Consider the following 24,297-nt stretch of genomic DNA (forward strand, 5'->3'; position numbering starts at 1 on the left):
ATATTATTGGGGAGGCATGAATAATGGCAACAGAAGGTCACGTCGAGCAGGATCACGGCATTGGCGCAATTAAGGCCTACGACACAGGCACAGCCTCAGACAGGACCACAGCAACAGCACAACCAAGACCACAATCCAGGTGAACTAGAGGTACAGCATCAGTGCAGCCACAGCACAAGCATGTCCATAGGCGGGAACACAGCATCAGCACAGCCATCACCACGATCCAGGCACAGCCAAAATTGCAGCCAGGATCCGGAAAACTACAAATCAGCTACATCCTTCAGCGAAAATAACCAAAAGTGAGATGCATTTCAAATGAAAGACATTTATTTAGACATTTTTGGCCCATATGAGCCACAAAAGCAAATTAAGAGTTTTATACCAAAAGGAAATATATCTGCGTTAAGCAAAATGCATGTCACCCTCTATAATCTAGATTTTAAAGGTAGTTTCATGGCAGTTATTAAAATGTCATTTTAGAATGCAAATCGTAAAACTGAGTGAAATCATTGCATGGTATTTCAATGCTGAAGATAGAAAATTGCATGGCATGACAGAGTTAACCAGTGAATCTCAAGAGGCACATTTTGGAGTTAATTAGAGCCACTGGCTATATATGCACACTATATGCTGCCGAGTTGTCAGATTTAAGTGTCTGACTTAGGGGGGATGTTTTTAAGTGAGATCTGGATCTATTTTCTCCGATGGTTTACACTTAGCAGGTTCTAAAAAAAAAAAGAATGAAATCTGGTGTTTAATCAGCTCACGTTTACACTGAATATGATAGTCTGACAGGACAAACCAACACAGAAAACACTTAGGAAGGAATGCAGGAGGTTGACATAATACAAGTTTTTATGGTTTGTTTTACATGACTGGCTGCAAGGACACAGATAAAGAAAACAAATCTGCAGAGTGGTTGATTCTAAGTAATAACTGACCATTCACTATACCTGCTTCCCTTAGTTCCTGTTGCTACGCCTGTATCTTACACAGCCATATGTGGTACATGATGGTAATAATACAGAAATTCATGATAACCATTTGACACACTGTGTTCTTGATTTCAGACAGTCCTTAGATTTTAAAAGTAGCTTCCAATTCTTCCAATTGACATGACAACTGTCACTAAATTGTAGCTAACTAGCTCATAAGGCTAAAGTTACCTTAATGAGTTGGTTGACAATGCTGTCTCTAGAAGATTCTTCTTCTGAAACATGCAAGTGATAGCTACATGCATTTAGACTGAGTGCTGACAGACTGAGGCTACAGCTGCTGGTCGCTGCAAATAAGTCACTCACCATTTTTAAAAAAAAAATCTAAAAAAAACAACAGCATTGTTCTTGTATTGTAGTGACACACTTGAAAAATGGAAAATGTAAGATCAGGCTGTTGTTTCTTACTAACATATCGACCCATTCTTAGTCTCAGATTGTTTAACACCTATGATTTGTCAAACCCCTCAGCATCTGATAACGATGGTCACTCTTCAGCATCTTCATGTGAGGCACAGCTTAAATACATTGGAACACCTGGTTAACACATTGTAAGATGGTCATGGTGAGGCTTAGGCAATACAATTACTTGGTTAGGTTTGGAAAAAGATCATATTTTAGGTTAAAATAAGTAGGCCTAGGTTTTTTCTGCAACAACAGTGACAGTGTGTGAACTGTACACAAGTCACTTAACATTACATTAAAACAACGACTTTGTTTTATATGGGACACAAACTTTAGTCTCCTGGGTGAAAGTCCAACTTTGTCTGGTTCATCTACCTCCCCTCCTTGTGGCCTACATGAACTTTTGTGCTCTTTATACCACTGAAGTTGCTCTTTGTGTCAAATTTTGCTGCAAATGGGTTATAAAAATGAGTTGAAAGCCCGTTGCTTGTCATAAGACAGCCAGTGGGTGAATTTGGCATTGATGTCTCACACCAAAAAGCGTAATGAAGAGTCGGCATTTGTCAATCAGGGAGTGAGAACAGGCTGATCTCAACATTGTCATGCTGTGTTTAGCTTTAATACTACAAGGCTAGTTAGCCAAACATGCTATGTTTATAGCTTACATTAGAACAAATAATCCATTCCATACACTTTTCTCTTTGCTCATATGATTTTGGAATGGCAACAAAATGCAACCTCATCCAAACTTTTCACATACAAATCTCACCCCAAGATACATCCTCATGCAGGGTACTTCAGCATGTAGGTTGCTATGACTGGACAATCATTATTTGGGGGAGGGTTTTAGCCAAGGCTCTCAACAACCTTGTACAAAGTTGGCTATCAGCTCATAAGGATACTTTTGTGCTTTGACTTAAACAGCAATTTATTTGATACTTAAAAAAATGAAAACATTTTGTCCATGTTCCTATGTAAGCATCATTCACTAAACTGAATCTTAGCATGAAATGGTTTTAATGACCTCAATTTAGAGTTAAGAGTTACGATATTGAATATTGGCCTGTGAGACTGATATTGAGACAGAGCAAAACAGGCTAGAATCCCTGATTTAATGTCCTGTCAGGAAGCAGGTTAGAAAACAGAAATGAAAAAAGGACTTTCACTTTACATTTGTATGACGCAAAAGCAATACAGAAACCTTCAATCTGCACCATGAACAATGTGCCTCATTCACCAATATCTTTTTTATCAAGATTTTTGTAAATTTCTTAAGAAAGGTCCTAAGATAAGTCCACATCAGATTCAAGATGCGTTCTTACACCGCAGAATTGTTCACGCCTGTGTTATTATTATGATGGATGCCATTATAAATGTAATTTGAATATGTGTGCCATTTGATCCTACTTAACATAGGTAAATTCCCATAAAAGGGCATGAGACTGCAGAGCTGTGTGCACACGAGTGAGAACATGAAGAGGACCAAAAAACAAGATCAAGATCAAGAATGCCCAAATGAAAGACTGAAAAAAAAAGTGTAATAATTCCTGAGCTGGAGTTCAGCTACTTCTGCAGGAGGTGCCAAATGAGCTGTCATATCTTATATAAAATTCACTACTGGATATAAAATGGCACAAAAAATGCATTGAATGCTAACAATATACGTTAATCAACCACCCACACCAGAGGACAGAGACAAGCACCCTAGTGGTCTCTAAGGTGTATTTATGTATGTTAAAAAGAGAGAGGGAGAGAGAGAGATGGAGACAAAGTGGACTATATCATTGATTCTGCAGGTTATTTATAACTTACTCTGAATGCTGCTTCGTCACTTTTTGTCCTGCCCGCCTGAACCACCCGTCATATTTTTGAGCATGACCAATCAGTAACTATTGCTAGTCATGGTTCTCATTAGCATAACTGGTGTGAACTGAAGTGTTCTTACAAATAATAATTAAAAAAAATATAATAGTTATATTACTCCTATAGTATTATACAACTGTAGAATTGGAAAAAAACACAATAAGCAATTATTCTGTACAGACATATTGGCACTCAAATGTATGTAAGAATGCTCTTAAGAGTGTGTAGATTCTGCTCTTAACAAAGAACAAATCCCAAATTAGGAAACAATGGTGAAAGTCAAAATCTTCATGAAAACTGCTTAAGTGGGTTTCAAGAGGAAATTTTCTTCTTAACAATGATTGGTGAACAAGGCCCAGTGTTCAAAACTCATCTTCCTTTCTATGTGGTAAAACTCGAAATACTGAAAAGGGAAAACCAGAATTATTCCATATAGACAGAGCTTACACTGAGTTTGGACACTGGGAAAACAGAAACACAGACACAGAATAATCCACATCTCGTACCATCAATACAACTTCAAGTCATTCCATTCTAACCTCAATGCTGGTACACAGGCTACACTGGCTAACATGGCAGTTCCAAGTGTTTGTTCATGAGTTGATCTCAGATAAACTTTACCTTCCTGCCTCCACCCCAGCTGTCTCTGTGTCCCTCCACTGACATGATGTTGCAAAGCAGTAACACACAAGGCAGGTAACAAAAGTTTGTGACAGAGTGGGTGGTAAATCCCCAAAATATACACCAGCAAGAGTAGAGGAATTACTGATGCTTAGCTGGCAGAGTAAACCACCTTGCCAATAGCAGCAGGATTTCCTCAGAGTTGTGGGTGGTGGCTGGTATATTCTTGCTTCTCTTAACAAGACCAGCAATATAATATGCAAAGGCTTTGGTGCAAACTATGCAGATCAAAATCGGTACTGAGAATAATCTAAATTCATGGAAAATAATGTCTTTTGTGAGTATAAAAAAAAACAGGAGCAGAAAATAGTTTCAAAACCATCATGTGGTTAAGGTGAAGTGAAGCAGTGGGATGTGCTGGTCAGCGGCTAAGAGCACCCAGTTCCCACAAGGCTTTAAGGAGTGAGTGGTCGGTTGGCAGAGGCAGGGTTCCCAACACTGCCGATGACGTTCTGTCCAAGGCTGCCTCAGTCACCCACATCGCTGTCCTGGTCTCCTATGACCCACAGAAAGTGAAAGCTGAGTGCAAGTAGGGCAGTGCCCAACAGGTCACCCAGAGCTGTCAGATAAGGAATGGAAAAACTGTCTGGGTCTTTGCCACTGCGCCACATGGAGTGCACCATCCAGTCTGCTATACACAACAACAGCAACACCTGTAGAGAAACAAAGGATTGACTGCTTTGCTTGTTAAGATACAGCAAGAATCATTTAAAACTATTAATTTTTTTAATTTAGGATCATCATCAGGTAAAGATGTTTAAGACCAACATGTTCTCATCCCGTCAAGTCGTCGAATACCAACAAAATTGTCATACCCCTCTGTCTAATAGCGTGGCATGGGTTGCACAGTTGAACATTGTAACATCATAACAATTGTGTTAAACACCTGTGGTTAGGTTATAATTTTTTTTTTTAATACTATTTTTTGGAGGTTTTCCCTTTATTTTGACAGGACTTGTAGAGTGAAGGAGAGAGAGAGGTAATACAGAAGCAAAAGTATGCATGCACATCCAATCTAAACCTTTAGCAGGGGAACAGAAGGTAAGTTAACAGTCAAAAGGCAAAAAATGGCTTGCACACTGCAGGGCTCTAGAACATTAGGTTGGAATTGAACCTGCAGCTGGAAGGACATAGCCTTTGTACGTGTGGCACCCTGCTCTACCAAATTAGCTACTTAAAAAAAAAAAGATAACGTTTTATGTTAAAAATAAGTATGTTTGTTAGGTGATGTCACATAATAATGTTCGTGAGTAGTGTTTATGTGCACCAACTGTCTGTAAATTGTGTCATGATATGTTATGATTTTACATTTCACACTGGACACAAACTGCTGTCTCTTGGATGAATGTCTGCTTTTGTTTGACTCATTCACCTCCCACCCTGCACGCCTTTCTCGCTCCTTATATCATATCAATTGCCCTCAGTGTCAAGTTTTGCAGAAAACTTTACTTTGAAATTGGTTGAAAGCCAGGTGCATCTCAAAATTACACCAAAAGCTGCCTTTGGTGTCAATGTCACATGCCAAAGGCCGTGAAATGGCATTATATCACACTCTGGGACTGTGAACAGGTTGCTATGAAATGCAAATACCTGCAAAACTAATGACTTTCCCAGCAGCCTCAACTGTGCTTTGTGGCTAAACTGTGAGGGTGAACATGGTAGACATTACACTTGCTAAACATTGGAATGCTAACATTATAACTGTGAGCATGTTGGCATGCTGATGTTGGCATTTAGCTCAAAGCACAACAGTGCTAGCCTCACAGAGCTGCTAGCATAACTGTCTACTCTTTTAAAATATAGTAAAGAATAATTTGGCAAAAGAAAGGATAAGGAGAGGTAGTCTGAGTGCAATTCTTAACCGAAGAATAGAAACAAAAATCAAGATGGAGACAAGAAAAAAGTTTTGTTGGAAAGGCTGGGAGTCCAAAATGCTGTGCACAATTGCATAAACAATTAAACTGTATTGGGAAGATAGAGGAGAGGGAGTATTGGACAGAGCAGCAGACCGAGAGACAATGCATGAAGGGAAAGGTGCCGAGAGAAAAAGATAAGTCTATTATAAGATAGGGGCGAGTCTATAATTTAAGAGGAAATGAGCTGTCCACAGTAGGCAGTGCAAACATTATAAAAACAAGTTTGGCAGTCTGACATGATAAGAATACAAGCAGTGATGATGGTATCAAACTAAATCAGAGATAATTGATTATGATTATATGTAATTTCCTGTCTAGGAAACAAACCAACTGATGTTTGAGTAGTGACTTGTTTTTGAGTGTGGGGGAATTTTTCTGATGGAATGTGTATTCCCATTGAACACCACAGCCTCCGTTTAGTCATGACATGATGAGAGTCTAACAGGTGAACAAGCTTCTAAAGCTGCCTATCCAGAAGCTATGGTGTCACGGCTGTTTTTTAGTCATAATGACAGGGTGGCACAGTTGAACGTAGTAGCATCACTTGCCTCAAACTGTCAACTACAATTTATCATTTACACTATACAGATTAACATAGAGGATATTAGTATTTTTCTCACACAAAAAAGAGGGAGGAAGAGAGAGAGAGAGAGACTTTTGCATAGTTTCAGGCATTCAGCTTTTCAAGGATTAAGACCCATCCAAATTCCACATTTTGGCAAAAAAAAAAAAAAAAATGAAAGAGACAAATGTAATGAAGTGGTGATCCATCATGCAGTCCCTTTCTCATTCTCCATCCTTGTATTTGGCTTCTTAATCATGTCTGAGTGGTGCAAGAGACAAGAGTGTCTACATGATAAAGCAATTTTATACCCTGAGATAGCCTCATTTGCTTGCATTTGCCTTAGTGTCAATTTCTGAGAATTACAAACCACTTACATTGGTGGCTGACATATGCAGCTGAAAATGAGACTACGACTACTGTTCTGTTTGTGGTGGATGCTGGTAGTGCAATAGATTGATTGCAATTCCACTGGCCATCTAATAAACAGTCCTTGACAGAGGCCAGAGCAAATCAGAAGAAACTCTGGTGATTTCACAGAGAATGAGTTGGGGACACTGATAGCAACATGAATTGCAAATCACTTGCAAATGCTATCTGCCCTGTCTCAAGTTCTTATTCACAAAAGATTGCACTAATAACATTACAGTGCTACCACCCATATTATTTTGCAGCTGTGCAATTTGCCCATTTTTAATCAAAATGCAATTGTCCAGGTGGCTAAGTATCAATGTTGACTTTGAGCCAAGAACACAGTAGGCAGTAGGCAGTGAAAAAACTGGACTTGCACTTGTAAATGTCCTTTCTAGTCTTTTGATCACTCAAAGCACTTTGACACTATATGAAAAAATCACAGACTCGTGGCTGAGGCTACCATACACGGTGCCATCTGCTTATCAGTTAAACATTCATACACCAACAGCACAGTCATCAGAAGCAATTTGGGATACAGCCCAAGGATACTTCAACAAGCGGATTTGTGGATGACTCGCTCTACCTCCTGAGCCACAGCCACCCTAGAAAAGTGACATTTTCGGGCAGCAAGCTGCAGGTCTTGTCCAACAAGGTACAGAGGCATTCCTCAAGACTTCAAGCAAGAAACTGAAACAATCTGTTTTTGGGATTCAGTTTGTCATTGCAATTTAGTCACTGTAACTACATTTGGCCATTAGTGCCATGATTTCTGTGAATTAAACTTTTTTTTTTTGCAATAGGTGTTATTTGCATAAAAAGTGGCCAATTGTGTACCAAATGTACACGTTACCTCATTTGTATGTGATATATATGTGTCTGTGTGTGTGTGGATGGGTGTGTGCGCGCGTGTTTGTGTGTGTGTGTGTGTGTGTATGTATGTATGTATATACGTATACATGTATACAGACAGACAGACACACACAGACAGACACACACACACACACACACACACACACACACACACACACACACACACACAGAGGTGTGTGAAATATGTCACATTACAGACACAGCAGAGGTTCTAACTTATGTTTCACAGGACCTTTTATAGCTGTTGGCTGAGTGTTAAGTCACATTTTGTGGTCTTATTCAGTGGATAACGTTTGTTCTTCCATGTCTTTTACATCAAGCTTTTTAAATTCATAGACTTAATAATGAACATATGAGCTGAGTGGAGATACACATGCCCTAAATGTCTGTCTTTTTTATTGTTCTGGGATTTAACCAGGCCAAAACTGTTTTTGCTCTCATGTTTTTATTCAATTCCAGAGAAACACATCAAAGAAATCCAGGTAAAAATTCTGTACATGAGTATATCCACTGAGACTGTTAGAGTGTCTTAAACACTGGTATTGTTGGTTTGTATATGACCATGCACTGACTCCATGACTTTTGGCCTTATTATTAATAAATGTCCCATGAACGTTACATTACCATGGTCATACATATTCATCGATGGTAAACTTTGCATGACCCTTTCACAGATAGAGATTCTTGACTTCCAATTTGCCAATCTACTCTGACTTTCTCTAACACCTCTGAGGCTTAGTGCACTACGCTGCCTTGGTTTATTTTGGGTTTCAGCCTTTTTGTCTGAATATAGTGTATGTTTCTGCTCTTGTTTAGTATGTCCTTAGTTTAACATTAACTATGGATTTGTGCAAAACCATCACCCACTGTATGCTGTAATTGTTGTGGTCTGATATTTGGCTGTGTTTTGTTATGCGGGTGTCTGACTTTTCTCTCCCTGTCTTCGCAGAGTGAGCACTGAGGGGCGGGGCGATCTCCTGGAGCACAGGGCGCCCTGCACACCTGCAGCTTGTTCTGCCCAAATTGGCTGGCTTTATAAGCCACGCTCCCTTTGTCTCCTGTGCCGGATGATTCCCCAGTGTTTCCGCGTCTCGCTCGTGCTTCCTGCGATCTCCTGCCTCTTGCCTCGTGTTCCGCTCCTGCCCTTTGTTAGTGATCGAAAGTTTTGGGTGCATCATCTCCGTTTACTTTGTCGTTTTTTAGGTCTGCTGTTTTTTCCCATCTCGATGGTGATTTTTAGTTCGCTCCTTTTGTTGTTACTTTTCCCTTCGGGTGATTTTTGGTTGATCAGTTTCTCGCATTTTTGTTTCTGTGTACCGCTTCCGGATTTGTAATAAAAGACTTGTTTGTTGATACTCTGCAACTGGGTCCTGGCGTTTGTGACTGACCATAACAGTAATGTGCAGACCTCAGATAAATTTAACTGCGTTCTTCTTTTCCACTCAGGGACTGTACCGTCTCCCATAATTTTTAATGTCTTTCAATGGAACATTATCAAACTACAGCATGTGCAATTCCTGCTTACCATTGCTGTTAAAGAAACAGATGGTTACAATACTTTTTACTTAAATTGAATGACATTATCAAATAATGCCACGGACATCTTTGCCAAATTGTGTCTGACACCATGTTGGGTAAAGAGAGAAAATATAAAGCTATATTGTTGGGATTGCATATTTTACATCAAAAATGGATGTGAAACCATCCTAAGAAATGTTAGGCATTTGAATATTTGAAATTCAGGTCATGTGCAAATTAAACATTTACTGCTTTATCTAGGATTACTGTGGGATGTTTACACCCAACATCAGAACTACTCCAGCATTTCAGAACTTCAGAAGAGGGAACAGGTGGCACGGCGGTATTGTGGTTAGCCCTGTGGCCTCACAGCGAAACGGTTCCAAGTTTGAACCCAGGGTGGGCGGCCCCCCAAGTCAGTGTGGGTTTTCTCAGAGTTCTCCAGCTTCCTTGCCCCAAAAAGGTTATTTGGTAACCCTAAATAGCCCTTACAATGTGAGCATGAAAGTGTGTCTCTTTCTCTGAGTCAGCCCTGTGGTAGTCTGGCATCCTGTCTAGGGTGTACCCTGCCCAGTGTCATCTTCCATGGCTCCTGCCACCCTGAACAGGATAAACGATTACAGCTAATGAAAAAGGGACCTGTAAAAACACTGCTGAAACAGTTAGTTTGTTAGTTTGAAAACTCCAGGGCTGACTTTTTATGTCTGGACAGGCAGAAATGCGTCACAGGCTGCAAAAGCAGGGGCGCCCCCATCGTAAGTGAGGCCACGCTGCCGGACAAGCTAAACACATTCTGACCACAGCAGATGTGAGAAAACTCTTGCTGACAGTGAATATGAACAAGACTGCCGGTCCAGATAACATTCCTGGATGTGTACTAAAAACTTGTGCTGATCAGCTAGTTCATGTTAAAACTGACATTTTTAACATCTCACTCTCTCAAGAGACTGTTCCCTCCACATCAAAGACAACATCCCTGCCAGCCTGGACCCTCACCAGTAGCTTTCAGAACCAACAGATCCACAGAGGATGCCATATCTACTGCTCTTCACTCAGTCTTCACTCACCTGCAGAATAAGAACAGCTTCATCAGGATTCTGTTCATTGACTTCAGCTCAGCATTCAACACAATTTCTCCCATGAAGCTGATTGGAAAACTTAACACTCTGGGCTTCAGTACAACACTCACGCGACTGGATACTGGACTTGCTCACATGCAGACCCCAGAGAGTTCAGATTGGCAGTCACATCTCCGCTACTTTAGTGCTCCACACCGGAGCCCTCCAGGGCTGTGGAACTCCCTCCTGTTCCTCTTGTACACCCATCACTGCACTCCCAGACATCAGGATAACTCTATTATGAAGTATGTGGACAAAGAACAACCTACTGCTCAACCTTAGTAAAATCAAGGAGCTGGTTGTTGAGGCAAAGACACACACCCCTGTCTACATTGCTGGAGCAGCAATGGAGCAGATGAACAGCTATAGGTTCCTCTGAGAACTGAGAACCTATCTGGTCATCACACAGCACCATCCAGGTTAAAAAAGCACAGAAAGGTTCTACTTCCTATAGAAACTTAAGAGGGCTAAATTCCAGAGCAAGATCCTGGTAAACTTCTACAGATGAACAACAGAAATCATACTGACTGGAAACATCACAAACTGGTTCAGACAGGAAGGCTCTACAGCGGGTGATTAAAACTGCCCAGAATATTACTGACCTCGGTGAAGAGAGGTGCCAGCACAGAGCCCAAAGGACACTAACATTGTGTCAAATTTAAAGCTGCTGGCTAAGGCTAAGCCTAAATTTGGTAAGATCGTTATTCACGTCGGCGGCAATGACACCTGGTTACGCCAATCAGAGTCACTAAAATTAACGTCAAGTCAGTGTGTGAGTACGCAAAGATGATGTCGGACACCATAATCTTCTCTGGACCCCTCCCCAATCTGACCAGTGATGACATGTTTAGCCACGTCATAATTCAACTACTCGTTGTCGAGGTGGTGTCCAGCAAATGATATGGGCTTCGTTAATAACTGGCACTCTTTCTGGGGAAAACCTGGTCTTATAAGGAGGGACGGCATCCATCCCATTTTGAATGGAGCCGCTCTCCTCTCTAAGAATCTGGCCTAGTTTATTAGAGGCTCAAAGTCACGACGATCCAAAGTTGACCCGGGGCAATGTCGCAGTCTTACACGCTTATGTGAGCTTCCTCAAGCACAGTCACACACTGATAATGTTATAAAAACTGTCCCCCGACCACTTCATTTGTTTTAATTTAAAATAAACAAAAGGGGAGTTGTACAAGAAAATCTCATAAAAATTAAGACATCTGCTGTTAAAGAGCATCATAACAGGAGAATTAATTGCGGACTTTTGAACATTAGATCCCTATCATCTAAGGCTCTTTTAGTCACTGATTAAATATTGGATAACCACATTGATTAATTTTGCCTCATGGAGACCTGGGGGGTATTCCATGATGCTCACTTAGCATAAAGTCTGACTTAAATCGCCAAGTCCTGCTTATTTTAGTGAGCATTCCGTTCCATCAACGTGGCTCACGTGAGTTCTGAGTAACCATAGCAATTTCTATGGGCGAACAAGTCTGCTCCTGACCAGACTAAAAGTCAAGATAGGCTTAAAGGTCCATCCATCCATTATCTTCCGCTTATCCGAAGTTGGGTTACAAGGGCAGCAGCCTAAGCAGGGAAGCACAGACTTCCCTATCCCGGCCACTTCGTCCAGCTCTTCCCAGGGGATCCCGAGGCAGTCCCAGGTCAGCTGAGAGACATAGTCTCTCCAGCGTGTCCTGGGTCTTCCCCGGGGCCTCATACCGGTGGGACGTGCCCTGAACACCTCACCAGGGAGGTGTCTGGGAGGCATCCTAATTAGATGCCCAAGCCACCTCATCTGGCTCTTCTCAACGCAGAGGAGCAGCGGCTCTACTCCGAGCTCCTCCCGGATGACCGAGCTTCTCACCCTATTTCTAAGGGAGAGCTCAGCCTACGGAAGAAGCTCATTTCAGCCACTTGTATGGGCGATCTTGTTCTTTCAGTCACTACCCAAAGCTCGTGACCATAGGTGAGGGTATGAACGAAGATCGACCGGTAAATCGAGAGCTTTGCCTTTCGGTTCAGCTTCCTCTTCACCATGACAGATCGGTGCAGAAGCTTAAACGTGTATCAAAGAATGTCCGACGGCCAGAAACAGAGACACCCAAAGGACTGTTCCACCAGGTAAATCTCCGTGTATATGTCACTCACTTCATGTAATAAAAATAAAACAAGGTAAGCCAATAAAACTCACAACTCAGGACTCCGAAAAACAGTAAATAAAAACCTTGATCACATTGTAAAGGTCACACATTACATGCAACTACAAGTGAAAATAAGACAAAAAGGATGTCATTACATTACAAATATGTACATGTATATGGCGTTTAACCATTACTAAATTCACAATTAGTTATATGAATCACTTTTAGTAAGTGATCATATAAAGTAATTTATTTCTTGATATAAAGTTACTACACATGGTATCAACTGGAACCAGAGCGATATCTTGCAATATATCCTTGCCTTATTCTTGCTGTCATATAATGAGAAACACTTAGTGTACAAAGAAATAATTTGACATCACACTTTTACCTTGATTACTTTGTAAAAGTCACACATTATATGCAACGACCAATAAATATAAGGCAAAAAGAATATGATTACATTAAAAAGCCCTCTGGCATTTCAGTGTCTGCAGACACAGTGTCCTCGTCAATGGCCCTACATGCACTGGGGCCATCTAACTGTAAAAAAAGAAGCCCTGATGTGATTGAAGCAAGGGAGGACAAGATTTTTATGACATGAACAGTGCTTTTTTTAATACGAAGAAATAGGACCTACTTACACATGACTCAGGTGTGCTGTGGTCAGCTGTGACTGGGGGATCAGGCAGACATATGGTGTCTCCTCTCTCTGACAGGCATACCATTAGTTATTAAAATTGAAAGACACATGGAGGGAAAGTAGTGGACAAAAGCCTATCTTCAACATAATTCTGCCGGTCACCTGGGGGGATAATTTCTGTTGATGCCCCCCCAATCCCTTCAACCTGGGGCCATCCTCAATTGAGGCTCAGTGCCAGCTCCTCTGCTGTGGTGAGCTCCTCAGGTGGGGGCCCCCCACCTGTAGCATGACCTGGGCCTTTTTTTGTGGCTACGAATGCACATATCATTTTTATTTTCTGAGTTATTGTGAGAGTAGTATTTACATTTTACTGAAGGCCACTTACCACTGTGAAAGATATTTTTATATTTTATCTTGACTTATTGCCAGGTTCGCATTTGGCTGCTGAGTTGGCTTCTGTTAAGATGTAATAAGGAAGGATGAATGGTAAAGTCAGGGGTTACTAGGTTAGTGGGGTTCATACACTCACCCAAGATTATTAGTGCAACAAAATTATATACATATACACCTTAATGTGCTTTACGGAGGAGCATAGGATAAATTACAGTCCATTCATTGTCTGTGCCATAACCCTTTGATGGAATACCCCCCTGGCTTTGTCCTGATAAGTATGTTAGCCTAAATGAATGCACTCCTCCTGGTCATATAATAGTCACGTTGCTCGAGACACTGGCTGAGGACGGGGAGTCGCTGCTATTTTTGATTCAAGCTTAGTTATTCACCCTAAAGCTAAGGTAAATTATAGTTCATTTGAAAGCCTTTTCCATCCTGGAAAACTCTACAGCCACTTCTATTTGTTGTAGTTTAAATGGTTGCACCGATGTAATCGTGCTTGACGCAACCCTCTACTGCCTTTAATATGAGCAACGCCTCCACTATCAATATACGCATGGGACTCTTATCAACATGCACAATATAGAGTGCATTTAGTAATTTCACACCTATCGTTAATGTAAAATGACATGTGTCTGTTTCCATTATTGCTGTGCATCTCTCCCCCTCTCTCTTCCCCTCTCTCGTTCTTTTTCCTTTTTGTAATGTTTGTATTTCAGCTGTTATTTACGACATATATTGCTCGTTTGTCTGTTCTGGAAGAGGGATTCCTCATCATCCTCTGTCGCTCTTCCTGAGGTTTCTTCCTTTTTTTTCCCCGTTACAGGGGTTCTTTTTTGGGAGTTTTTCCTTAGGTGATGTGAGGGTCTAAGGGCAGAGGGATGTTGTACGCTGTAAAGCCCTCTGAGGCAAACTGTGTTTTGTGAAAATGGGCTTTATAAAAAAAACTGACTTGACTTGATATAAAACAAAGATAAACACTATATATGTGTTTATATCTAAATATAAGCAGGTGTTTCTATCATATGTAGTCGGGCTGTGAATATATAAAAATATGTGACCTCCTGACTCTTACATGCACACCTTGAAAACAAATTTCCTTTCTGGGACAATAAAGACAATATTTCTGTCTGATATCGCATATCATTGCATACCTAATATGTGTACTATTTTCAACATACTTCTCTCTTGACATATATACGGTGGCCGACAAGGGCAAATGCACTGCATATAGAGAAACAAGCTGTATATACAGAAACAAGTTACATATACAGAAACACGCTGCCTATATTTAAACATATGCAAAAGAAAAACACTACAAATACAGAAACGCGATTCATAAATGAAAACAAATACAAAAAGCTGCATATCCACTCACACAACGTAAGTGCTCCAGCCTTCTAGGAGCGCTGAGCTTCCACCCGAGAGGCAGACAATTCGGTCACACTATCTGCACCTAAAAATCAGTTGGGCATCTACATTGGTTTGTAAGGTAGAGTAGAGAGGGAGTTCATGGTGCATTCAAAGGCACCTTGTAAATTCAGAATTCGGTGACATCGCACGGACACACCAACAAGACAATGCGTGCGCACACACACACACACACACACACACACACACACACACACACACACACACACACACACACACACCAGCTGACAGAAAGGCCGACTCGCTCTCCAATGGGGAGTTCAGTGGCAGTGGGACTACATGTAATCACTCATATTTAGCGGGTTTTACACATTTTTAAAGAACCTGCGTGCACAATTCTTCATATTCCAGACATTAATACAAATCATGGCACACCTGAAAAAGTAAAATAAGTCATTTATAACCCACAAGTCCTTTCTTCATATTATCCTAACTCTGCTAAAACAAAAATGTACACACGTTGAATCCCTCAGGCATTGCCTAAAAACATTATCATCAAGGAATTAACAGGATACATGCACCTCCTTATCCTCCTTCACTACTACAACACATCTGTCACAGAGACTTGTTGATGTTCTCACTAACAAGAAAATAATGTTGTTAAAGTAATGTGTTTCAAAATCATCATGGAAACCAACAGTTCCAAAAAGATACAAAAATGATCTTGCTGAAGGTCATCTTGCATAATCACAGATTATGTTCAGCCTTGCAAGGTTAATGTGAACCAAACCAAATCAATATAATTTCTCCAATCATGGACCATATTCTATCTTCTACAATAGGCATTCTACATAAATATCTGGTGTTTATTCAGTCCGCATACATCTACATCCTTGCTGCCTCTCCCCAACCCCTTCCTGCATGAGCATTTAGCTTTGAGTGAACTATAAATCTTAATATCCTACTTCATCACCCCAGGGGGTGTTTGAGCTTCAAAATGGTCTGTGTTACAAAGTTGTTCCAGAGCAGAACCTAAGTAGAGCCACACTGGCAAACAAAAAAAAAACCTGATGTGAGTGTCTTGACTAAATTAGAAGCATTTATAGCATTGTATAATTGAGTTGTTGACGAAAATCAGAACAGAATCATGCAGCTTTTTTTGAGTATTTACTACCTGAAAGTCATTAGACAGTAACTGGACATGGATAACTACATCCAATAAGACATTTTTGCCCAGAACAGGGCAAGCTAAAAACACAACATTTCAGTATTAGAATTCATTTTATGTTGTTTTTGTGTCTACCTGATGAATGCAAGTAAATACTTCCTCCTCTTTTTTCTTCCACCATGACAGCCATGACACTGAACAAAAACAACTTGCTAAAAGATGCTAAAAAGTCCCGTGGAGCTGAGGGGAGCTGCACAGTCTGGTGATAATTCACCATGAATGACCCTTTTCATGTTATACATACTAATTTGATCCATTTTCAATATCAAGGCATGGATTAGTGCAGCTTCAGTACAGGGTCTACTCTTTTCTCACTCTCTTTTGTTTTGGGCCAAAAATCATCTAGCTTTATAAGAATCTGGAATGTGCTTGAGTACTTTCTCTTGGAATGATGAGCTATAAATGTAAAACATACTATATTAGAATTCTGAACCTTCTACTATATGAAAGCACACTGGCACTACAGTACTCTCATGCTCACCTGCAGCATAGCAGCAGCCAGGTAGACAGACATGAAGATGGGAGTCAGGGTGGTGTGTCCACTTTTCATCAGGTGGATGGTATAGAGGAAGATCAGGTGCCCAGGAATCACCAAAAGGAAAAGCACCTGAGCAGAGCGATGATTGGCTCCTGAGAACACACAAAAAGGATGGGGGAGGTAAGGGTAAAAAGTGAATGTGAGGGAATCCTCTCTCTGCATGAGCAAGTAATCTGTCTAAAATTATGCACACATACAAAATACATCACTGAATTTGTTGACCATTTGTGCTGTCTGAATCCCCCACAAACTGTCTCCAGGATTCAAAGTCCTTCTGATTTTCATTCTAGACTTCTAACAAGAAATTAAGTTACACCTGGGACAGTAGGACATCACTTTCCGATGCCCGGCAGGACAGGGAACTAAAAACCACTGTATCCTTGTGTGTGGAAGCCAAATAAAATGTGTGAAGGCTTATCATCTGTCATTAGCATAGTATTAAAGGTGTACTTCATCCCACAAATGAACTCTGTAAATTACTTACCATGTGATACCTTGAAATTGTGAAGAAAAGAAAAAAAGCAAAAAAAAAAAAAAAAACAGTCTTCATGAACTGAGGTAAAGGGGCCTGCGCTTAACAACAGCAAAACTATCTTCAAACAACTTCCAAGTCTCAATTATCCAGCTGTATGCTCAGTACATTACAAACACCTACAGTTTAACTAAAACATTGCTAGGGATGTCCCCAACTCCAAATTATCTCAGTCAAATCAGATTTGGCTGTTAAACACAAATATTCAATGATTCGTTTTGTTTTTCCATATAAAAACAGGCTAATAGTGCTAACATCAGATCGCAAATGTGCAACAACATATTTTGCCAACACAACATCCAACAAAAGCCAGAGACTGTAGCATATTAAGTTGCTGTGAGCTGGAAATTCACCATTTCTAAGCGGAAGAGAGCAGATAATGTTCAGAGCCTTACAGTGCAGTCTCTTTTCCTCTGTGCCACTGCTGTAGCTGTTATAGTAGTGGATTTATTGATTAATCATTTAAAAAATAAAATGATTTATTATTAACAAATCAATACCAAAATATGTAACTCATAACCTAAAATTATGACTCAGAAAAATATGAATTAGTAAAAAGATGAAGAAGAGTAATGGGACTCAATTTCTGCCATCAGAGACAATGAGTTTTGTATTGAAAAACAAAATATAAAATCTCGGCGCACCACTTATTAAAATAGAAAGGTCAATGGCCAATAAGCCTTATTAATTAATCTAGTCTCATAAAATGAAGGCTGCTACAAAGTTCTTTTTCCTGGTGTACACTGACCTGACATTTATACACACACAGGCCAGAGGAGGAGGGCAATAAGAGCAAAAGCAAAAGACAGAAGACCCAAGACTGAAGACCTGCCACAGACGGCTGCTCCCTTAAGGAAGAGAGGTTAGAGTTGAGAAAGGGGTGGTCCTGGGAAATGGAGTGTCAGGGCTTTGTTGTTGGTGTGGCTTAGCCTTACCATTTAGTTTAATGTGAGCTTGTCTTTGAGCATGTGTTATTGCTGTTTTAAAGTGAGATTAAATGGACTCAACTCAACTCAGTCTCTTCGTCTCGTCATTCTGGCACTACCACAATGAGAGGACTATCAAATACAAAGTTGAGGCGTAAAAACTTGTATGCACATACATGAAATGCATACATCAATGTGAGTCTGTATCAAGAGTCTTTCATCTTCGGTGCTAGGCAACCTGTCAACAAAGAGTTAAGAAAGGGTGTGGAATGTGCTCGTTGGCTGCACAACACAAGCATAAATTGCCAGGTGTCTTCGATGTAGGGATCTCTTAATGTCTTTATGAGTCTTTGCAGGACCTCAGTTGTCAGCTCCCTGCCCTAAATGAGTCGTAAATTAACTCAAAACTGTCCAGTTGGGCAATAAATTCTGTCTCTACAGGATGAAGTCATACGTTCAACAGGGTAATTAGATCTATTAGCTGACCAAGAGGTCAACTAAGGAATTTGTATAAGAAGTTTAAGTCTGAGTTGGGATGTGAATATTTCCTTATGTTCACTAATTGTCCTCATCTTCCACTACACTGCATGACGTCTGCTTCAGCCTCTACCAAAGAGTATCGTGACAGTCACAAGCACTCACTCCGCAGCAAAGTCTGGGGACCAAAACATCACTGCACAGCACACTTACTAGCAAAAAGCCAATAAAACACAAACAAATAAACCTGACTACTGGATTTGAAGCTATCTCAGTCAACTGATGATTCAAATATCCGTCTTTCAAGGGGCAATACTATGCTTCCACATAAACAGTCTCACACACTAACTGGTTGTGTACCTTTGCTGTTTATGTGAAAGCATTTTAAACAGCATTGTTTTAGAGAAAACACATTTGTTTGGAAGTATTAAGCAAACGACTGTATGAATGAGACTTAGATTATGCTGCACACGTTATGTGAAACGTTTTAATATAGACTTTCTCTTGTTAATCTCTTGTCCCCTTTGACTTCAATTCATTCAAGTATTCATCAAGTATTTTTTGGGGATTCTTCTTTCACCGTGCGCAAAAATCAAAGATGTGTTCCTTTACTTAGAGCAAATAATAAATATAGGTGGTTCTCCCTATCATATTAGAGTTGGACAGCTACATATGCGCCGATTTAGCATGCATAACCCCCATCAGTTTTCTAAAACTGCACTAACACAATTAAACTAACTTAATGAGTTGACTGCAAACAAACAATAACAACTCCTAACAGCAAAATACAACTATGATCCAGCCAGCGGTCACTTGTGGCAGTTCTGTTTTGGGATTAGGTTGTACAAAAAAATGAGAAGAGTGAAGGGGAAGCTATTGAATTTTCTTCCAGAAGAAGATAAAGTGGCAACATATACATCAGCAGGAAAAACAAAAAAGGAGTTCAAGGTCAGGAGGCCACATAAACAGCCCTGTCCATGATCCTGAAATGATGGCAATTCTAGAACCTCTCCTGGACTGACAAACAAAATATCTATCAATCAATTTATTACAAATGATAAGCACCACGAAATGCACTGAAATTTAACAATCAATACTAGTGAAATTATTGAGTAAATCACAGGCCAAATGCACAAATCAACACAGACACCCCTGTGGCTGTGAGATACTACTGCTACAAAATGCTTATAAAGACTACTAGAGGTCTGACTGTTAACAAGCCAAACACATTACAAAAGACAAGACCTAAAGCCGTAACACACACACAGCAACCACACAAGCACAAACTGTGAAACACAATCAGTTAACCATCAGCACGTAGACCTACACAACCATTAAATAAAGTGGATTTGCTTTTCACTCACCGAAGCTGATGGGGCACTGCTGGAGGCACTGAAAGAAGTGGAAGTCACACCAAAACAGTAATATTACTCACTGTTTTGGTGTTTTAAAATTGCAAATTTGTCCATTTTGTTGTCTAGCTGAGGCACAATCTCAGGCCCAGGTACACAGGGCCGTAACTAGCTATGAGGCCACAGAGGTCCGAGGAAAAAAAAAGAAGCCCCCAAACAGCATGGTAAACACATAAACCCATCAGACAGCTTTTAATTTGAAAAGACAAGCAGTGCGGGTGACGCAGCAAGTTATCTGATGTATCTGTGACGCAGTCATGCACGGCGGGCCGTGGTAAACAAGAATCTTGACAGGAAAATGACGCGTCAGCATCAACTACACTGAGAGCTGACAGGTGAGGTGAATGACAGATTTTTTATGAGTATTATTTGACTGTCGCAACAACACAGACAAACAGCAAGGAGCACAGGGAGGAGAACAGATTGACAGAACAGATTACAGAGAGAGAAGACACTACACAGAAAAAAGAACAAACTACACGGAGACTTTTTATATCCTTTACTAAATACAAACAGGGTTCGAATTATGGGGGAGTTAGGGGGAGCTTGGCTTTCCTTAAAGGCGCACCAGCTCCACCTAAAGCTTATTTTGAGACATTTAGGGGGAGCCATGTGCATAATCTCCATGGAGGATTGGGAGTCGCGGTTAGACAGATGACTTCTCAATGCCGGTTCAATTTTGTTTTGGAGGCAAGCAATCTCGCATGCGCAAGTGGCACAGGTGCACCCTTCTGCGATCCATATTGGTCACAGACGTGCTCCTCTGTAGTTATTCAGCGAGCTGTCAGCGCCTGGATAGCCACGTGTTTAGTACGGTGTTCAGGTCAGTGATGATGCCCACATGCTCAGAGGGGAATCTTTTTTGATAGATTTATTTACCTTTGTGATGTGCGTGTCTGACTGCTTGAGTGTGATTCCACAGAATTTGCCGTCTTATAAAGCCTGAGTGAATTTTGTCTCCACTTCACTTGGTCTTTTCATCAAGTCCTCCAACTGGTCAGGAATGTGATTTACAATGAGCCATAATGACATATAGCCTTCAAAATTTTCTGTTATTGTCAAAAAAACCCTGTAAATTCAATTAACGCGACCTATGAGAACTGTTTTAGTGTTCAGCCTTCTACAAATGTTGCAAAATGTTGCTCTAACTTTACATATAATTGATCCTAGCCTTTTAGCCGTGCCCTGGTAGGGCCATGGACAGCTCCATCAGCACCATGAAAATTGCTGAGAGAGAGCACATAGGTTCTTTATTCCATTTGTTGCCAATTACATAGGCTATTATTATCCCAAATTCATTTGTAACTTGTACTTAATGATCTTCTACACTAACTTAATTGTTTAAATGCATCTGGTAGAGGTGCGCACCAGAAAATAGGGCTCCCCCAAAAAACAGTGTATACTTCGAGCCCTGAATACAAAGACACTTAAAATTAACACCACATACAGCTAAGTATGTATAACCCATTAAGGCAACCTGTAAATAGCAATTGCTCCTCACGGACTCCCTTAAACACATACACGTTTGCAGGCAGCTTTATTTATAAAAATATTTTTGCCAACAGGTCCCTCTGTATGTCTTTTATTATAGATGAGTCTGTGTTTAGTGTATAGCTAGGGGTGTGTACTTGTGTTTGTAGGTGTCATTTTGGTATGAATTTGGGTCAAACTAATACAAAGGGTCTCTTTACCTATCACCTTAATATATCTGAATGGAAATGGGTTTCTAGAGTCCAGACAATAGAAAATTATCTCCCTTCTCTCTCTCAAAAGAACATTATGGTTTTTCTAAACTTACTACAAAGTAGCCTTCCATAGAAAAACTATAACCTCACCATATAGGATTATTATAGGATTATGAGCAGCCTACTTTAAAGTAACTACTAGCTACTAGCTACAATGGTCCAAACTGATGTTAAAATACATAATTTTTTGTCGAATAATGTGAACATTCAAGGCCGACCTCCACCCCCCCACCCACCCTTAAATTGTAGACCTCACTAATTTCTAAACCCTGGTTATGACCCTGCAGAAATGCTAATAATCATCTGTCAAAAGTGCTTTGGTTCTTTGGTGTGATTGGCTTGTCAGTGGAGTGGGACAAAGTGGAATAAAACCTATACATTGGCCGTCTAACAGTGCTTTCAACTAAATGTCTAAAACTGAGTTGCAGGTAACATCTTGTATGTTGGCCTCAGCCACCAGTGTGTGAATGTGTGCGTGAATAACAGCGCAAATACTGACCTGTACCGCAGAATGTGCGGCAAGGATAGTAGCAGCCCTTGGCCTCGTCAGGAACCTCTCCAGGGGCACAATGGAAATGCAGGTGAGTGGAGATCCTGCTGGCCTGAATAGCAACTAGGTTACCCCCGATTCCTGGAGACAATAGAGTTCATGGGTCATGATTGGAGCAGAACATTCAGTGTTCGGTTGAAGTAAATGAAGAGACCGCGTGAAGGCAGGTAAATATACCCATTTATTATCACTTTTATTTATCGTTGTTTTTGAGGCTGACACCAGTATTACATTTTTAACGTAGTTAAAAGATCTGAGATCTTCACTTAAATTTAGTCATCAAAGAACTGTTACCTAGATATTTACTGAGCATGTCAGTTTATGGTTGAAAACTTAACTTGTTTGTGATGGACAAACTCTGTAATGATGACGCTGTTTATAAGTAACTTCAAACATATTTTTGGCAGCTCTGTACTGTGCATTAGAAATTATTAGTCATGCCCTTTTAATAGTAATGGTCTTAAAAGAATACTTCACCCACAAATTGACCATTTGTATATCAATTACTCAACCACTTACAATCAATTCATGAAGAAAACTTTGCTCTTCTCACATGCTTACACAGTTAATGAAAGATTAAAAACGAGAGAACACTATCACTGAGTATTTAGTGTCCACATATAACAATAGCAAACCTACGCCCAGAATTTGAGTGGAGAATAAGCGTCACCAGCTATTTATCTCAATGAACCAACTCCTAATATTCATGTAACAAACAAGGGACCACCTGTTACTCAGTTTTTAATCATTTATACACAGTTGGAAGCAATCTGGTGTTGAGTGTCTTTTCAAAGGATACTTTGAGCAGCTGGGGATCGATCCACCCAACCTTCCGATTGGAGGACAGCCCGCTCTATCACCTTAGCCATAACTGCCACTGGCTATGACTTCTGAGTTTTCATTACATGTGTTTATATAGTATAATTCTTTTCTATATTCCCCAGAATAGTCTTTCACCAAAATTTCCTTTTCTGTTGGTTCCCCGGGGCAAGCGATTGCAAATCAAACAGTGACCCTGAAGACATTTACAGCAAAGGAAGAAGCAGCGCTAATGCTGTGACTCACCGTTAATAACCGGGGTGTACACTACGATGCCAGCCAGATTTGGGTCAGACACTGTTTTGTCTAGGATGAGCCCCCCAATGCTGCAGAACACAACAAAATTGGATCATTAACTGGTGTTAGCGTGTGTGTGTGTGTGCGTGCGTGCGTGTGTAGAGCATTCTTCATCTAAATTATGTCCACAGTAAATTTGTGTGCTTCTCTATAAAAGGCACTACAACTGCTTCATCAGTGGCAGAACTGGTAAACAGTAGACAGCGACAGAGGTCTTGGAAAACTTGTGCATGTTGTTTTTTGTTTCGGCACCCATGTAATCAAATGAGAGCGTGCACACTGCCTGGCTGAGCAGCGCTTGTCAGGCGCGACTCAGCTGCTTGTCAGCTGTAGCACATCTAGAGAAAGGTGGTTCGCCGTCTTATTACGCGTGACGCGCGTTTGTCAGCTGTCAGTGAATATGATGTTTGAAGAAATACAAAGATGGCTGTTATGGGTTTTACTCGAACTTCCCCGCTTCCCTTTCAAAACAACACCCGGACAGGGTCTCCATGGACAGATCCCCATAAGTTGCTGATACAAGGCACTTTATTTTGAAATATTCACAGGACCGTGTTGTCGGCAATGCTGGAACTTTAAATAACTTCTTAAATGAGCGGAAATTGTGCTTATAAATGTGGAAATACAGTACTAATATCTGCGGGCTGTGACGCAGCAGTAACATAGCAACAACGCTGCATGTGTGAACACCACAAGCATGAAACATGCTGCTGCTTGGCGAGGCTGAAGTCTCACGCCCGGGACACATTGGACGCCGAGAAGCAGAGCCAGTTTCCTTTCGGCGCCTATGTTAACCGATGTGTCGTTCACACCAGAAGCGCCGCGGCGCGCACCTCCTTGGTCGGCTCGCGCCCTGCAGCGATCGTTTCGGCGTCTGGTC

The 24,297-nt window shown here is 40.7% G+C and overlaps 1 protein-coding gene across 5 annotated transcripts in view; it reads right to left on the bottom strand.

The window, feature by feature from the left end:
• Nucleotides 1-312: 312 nt before the first annotated feature.
• Nucleotides 313-24,297, bottom strand: part of slc41a2b (solute carrier family 41 member 2b) — a 72,115-nt gene continuing 48,130 nt past the window's right edge. For 3 of the 5 annotated variants that reach the window (XM_042511036.2, XM_088072913.1, XM_088072914.1), the window contains 4 exons: nt 23,367-23,446; nt 22,251-22,382; nt 16,603-16,751; nt 313-4,600 (listed from right to left, as the gene is read on the bottom strand). In XM_042511036.2, the coding sequence (XP_042366970.1) occupies nt 4,415-4,600; nt 16,603-16,751; nt 22,251-22,382; nt 23,367-23,446 (547 nt within the window). In that variant the 3' untranslated portion in view covers nt 313-4,414. Of the gene's footprint in view, nt 4,601-15,331; nt 16,518-16,602; nt 16,752-19,958; nt 19,987-22,250; nt 22,383-23,366; nt 23,447-24,297 lie in introns of those variants that run through there. The other 2 variants (XM_088072915.1, XM_088072916.1) reach the window with 2 other exon arrangements.

This window comes from Plectropomus leopardus, chromosome 22 (assembly GCF_026936395.1).
Source record: "Plectropomus leopardus strain MGB_pleo_1.0 chromosome 22, ASM2693639v1, whole genome shotgun sequence".
Classification (NCBI taxonomy): Eukaryota; Metazoa; Chordata; class Actinopteri; order Perciformes; family Serranidae; genus Plectropomus; species Plectropomus leopardus.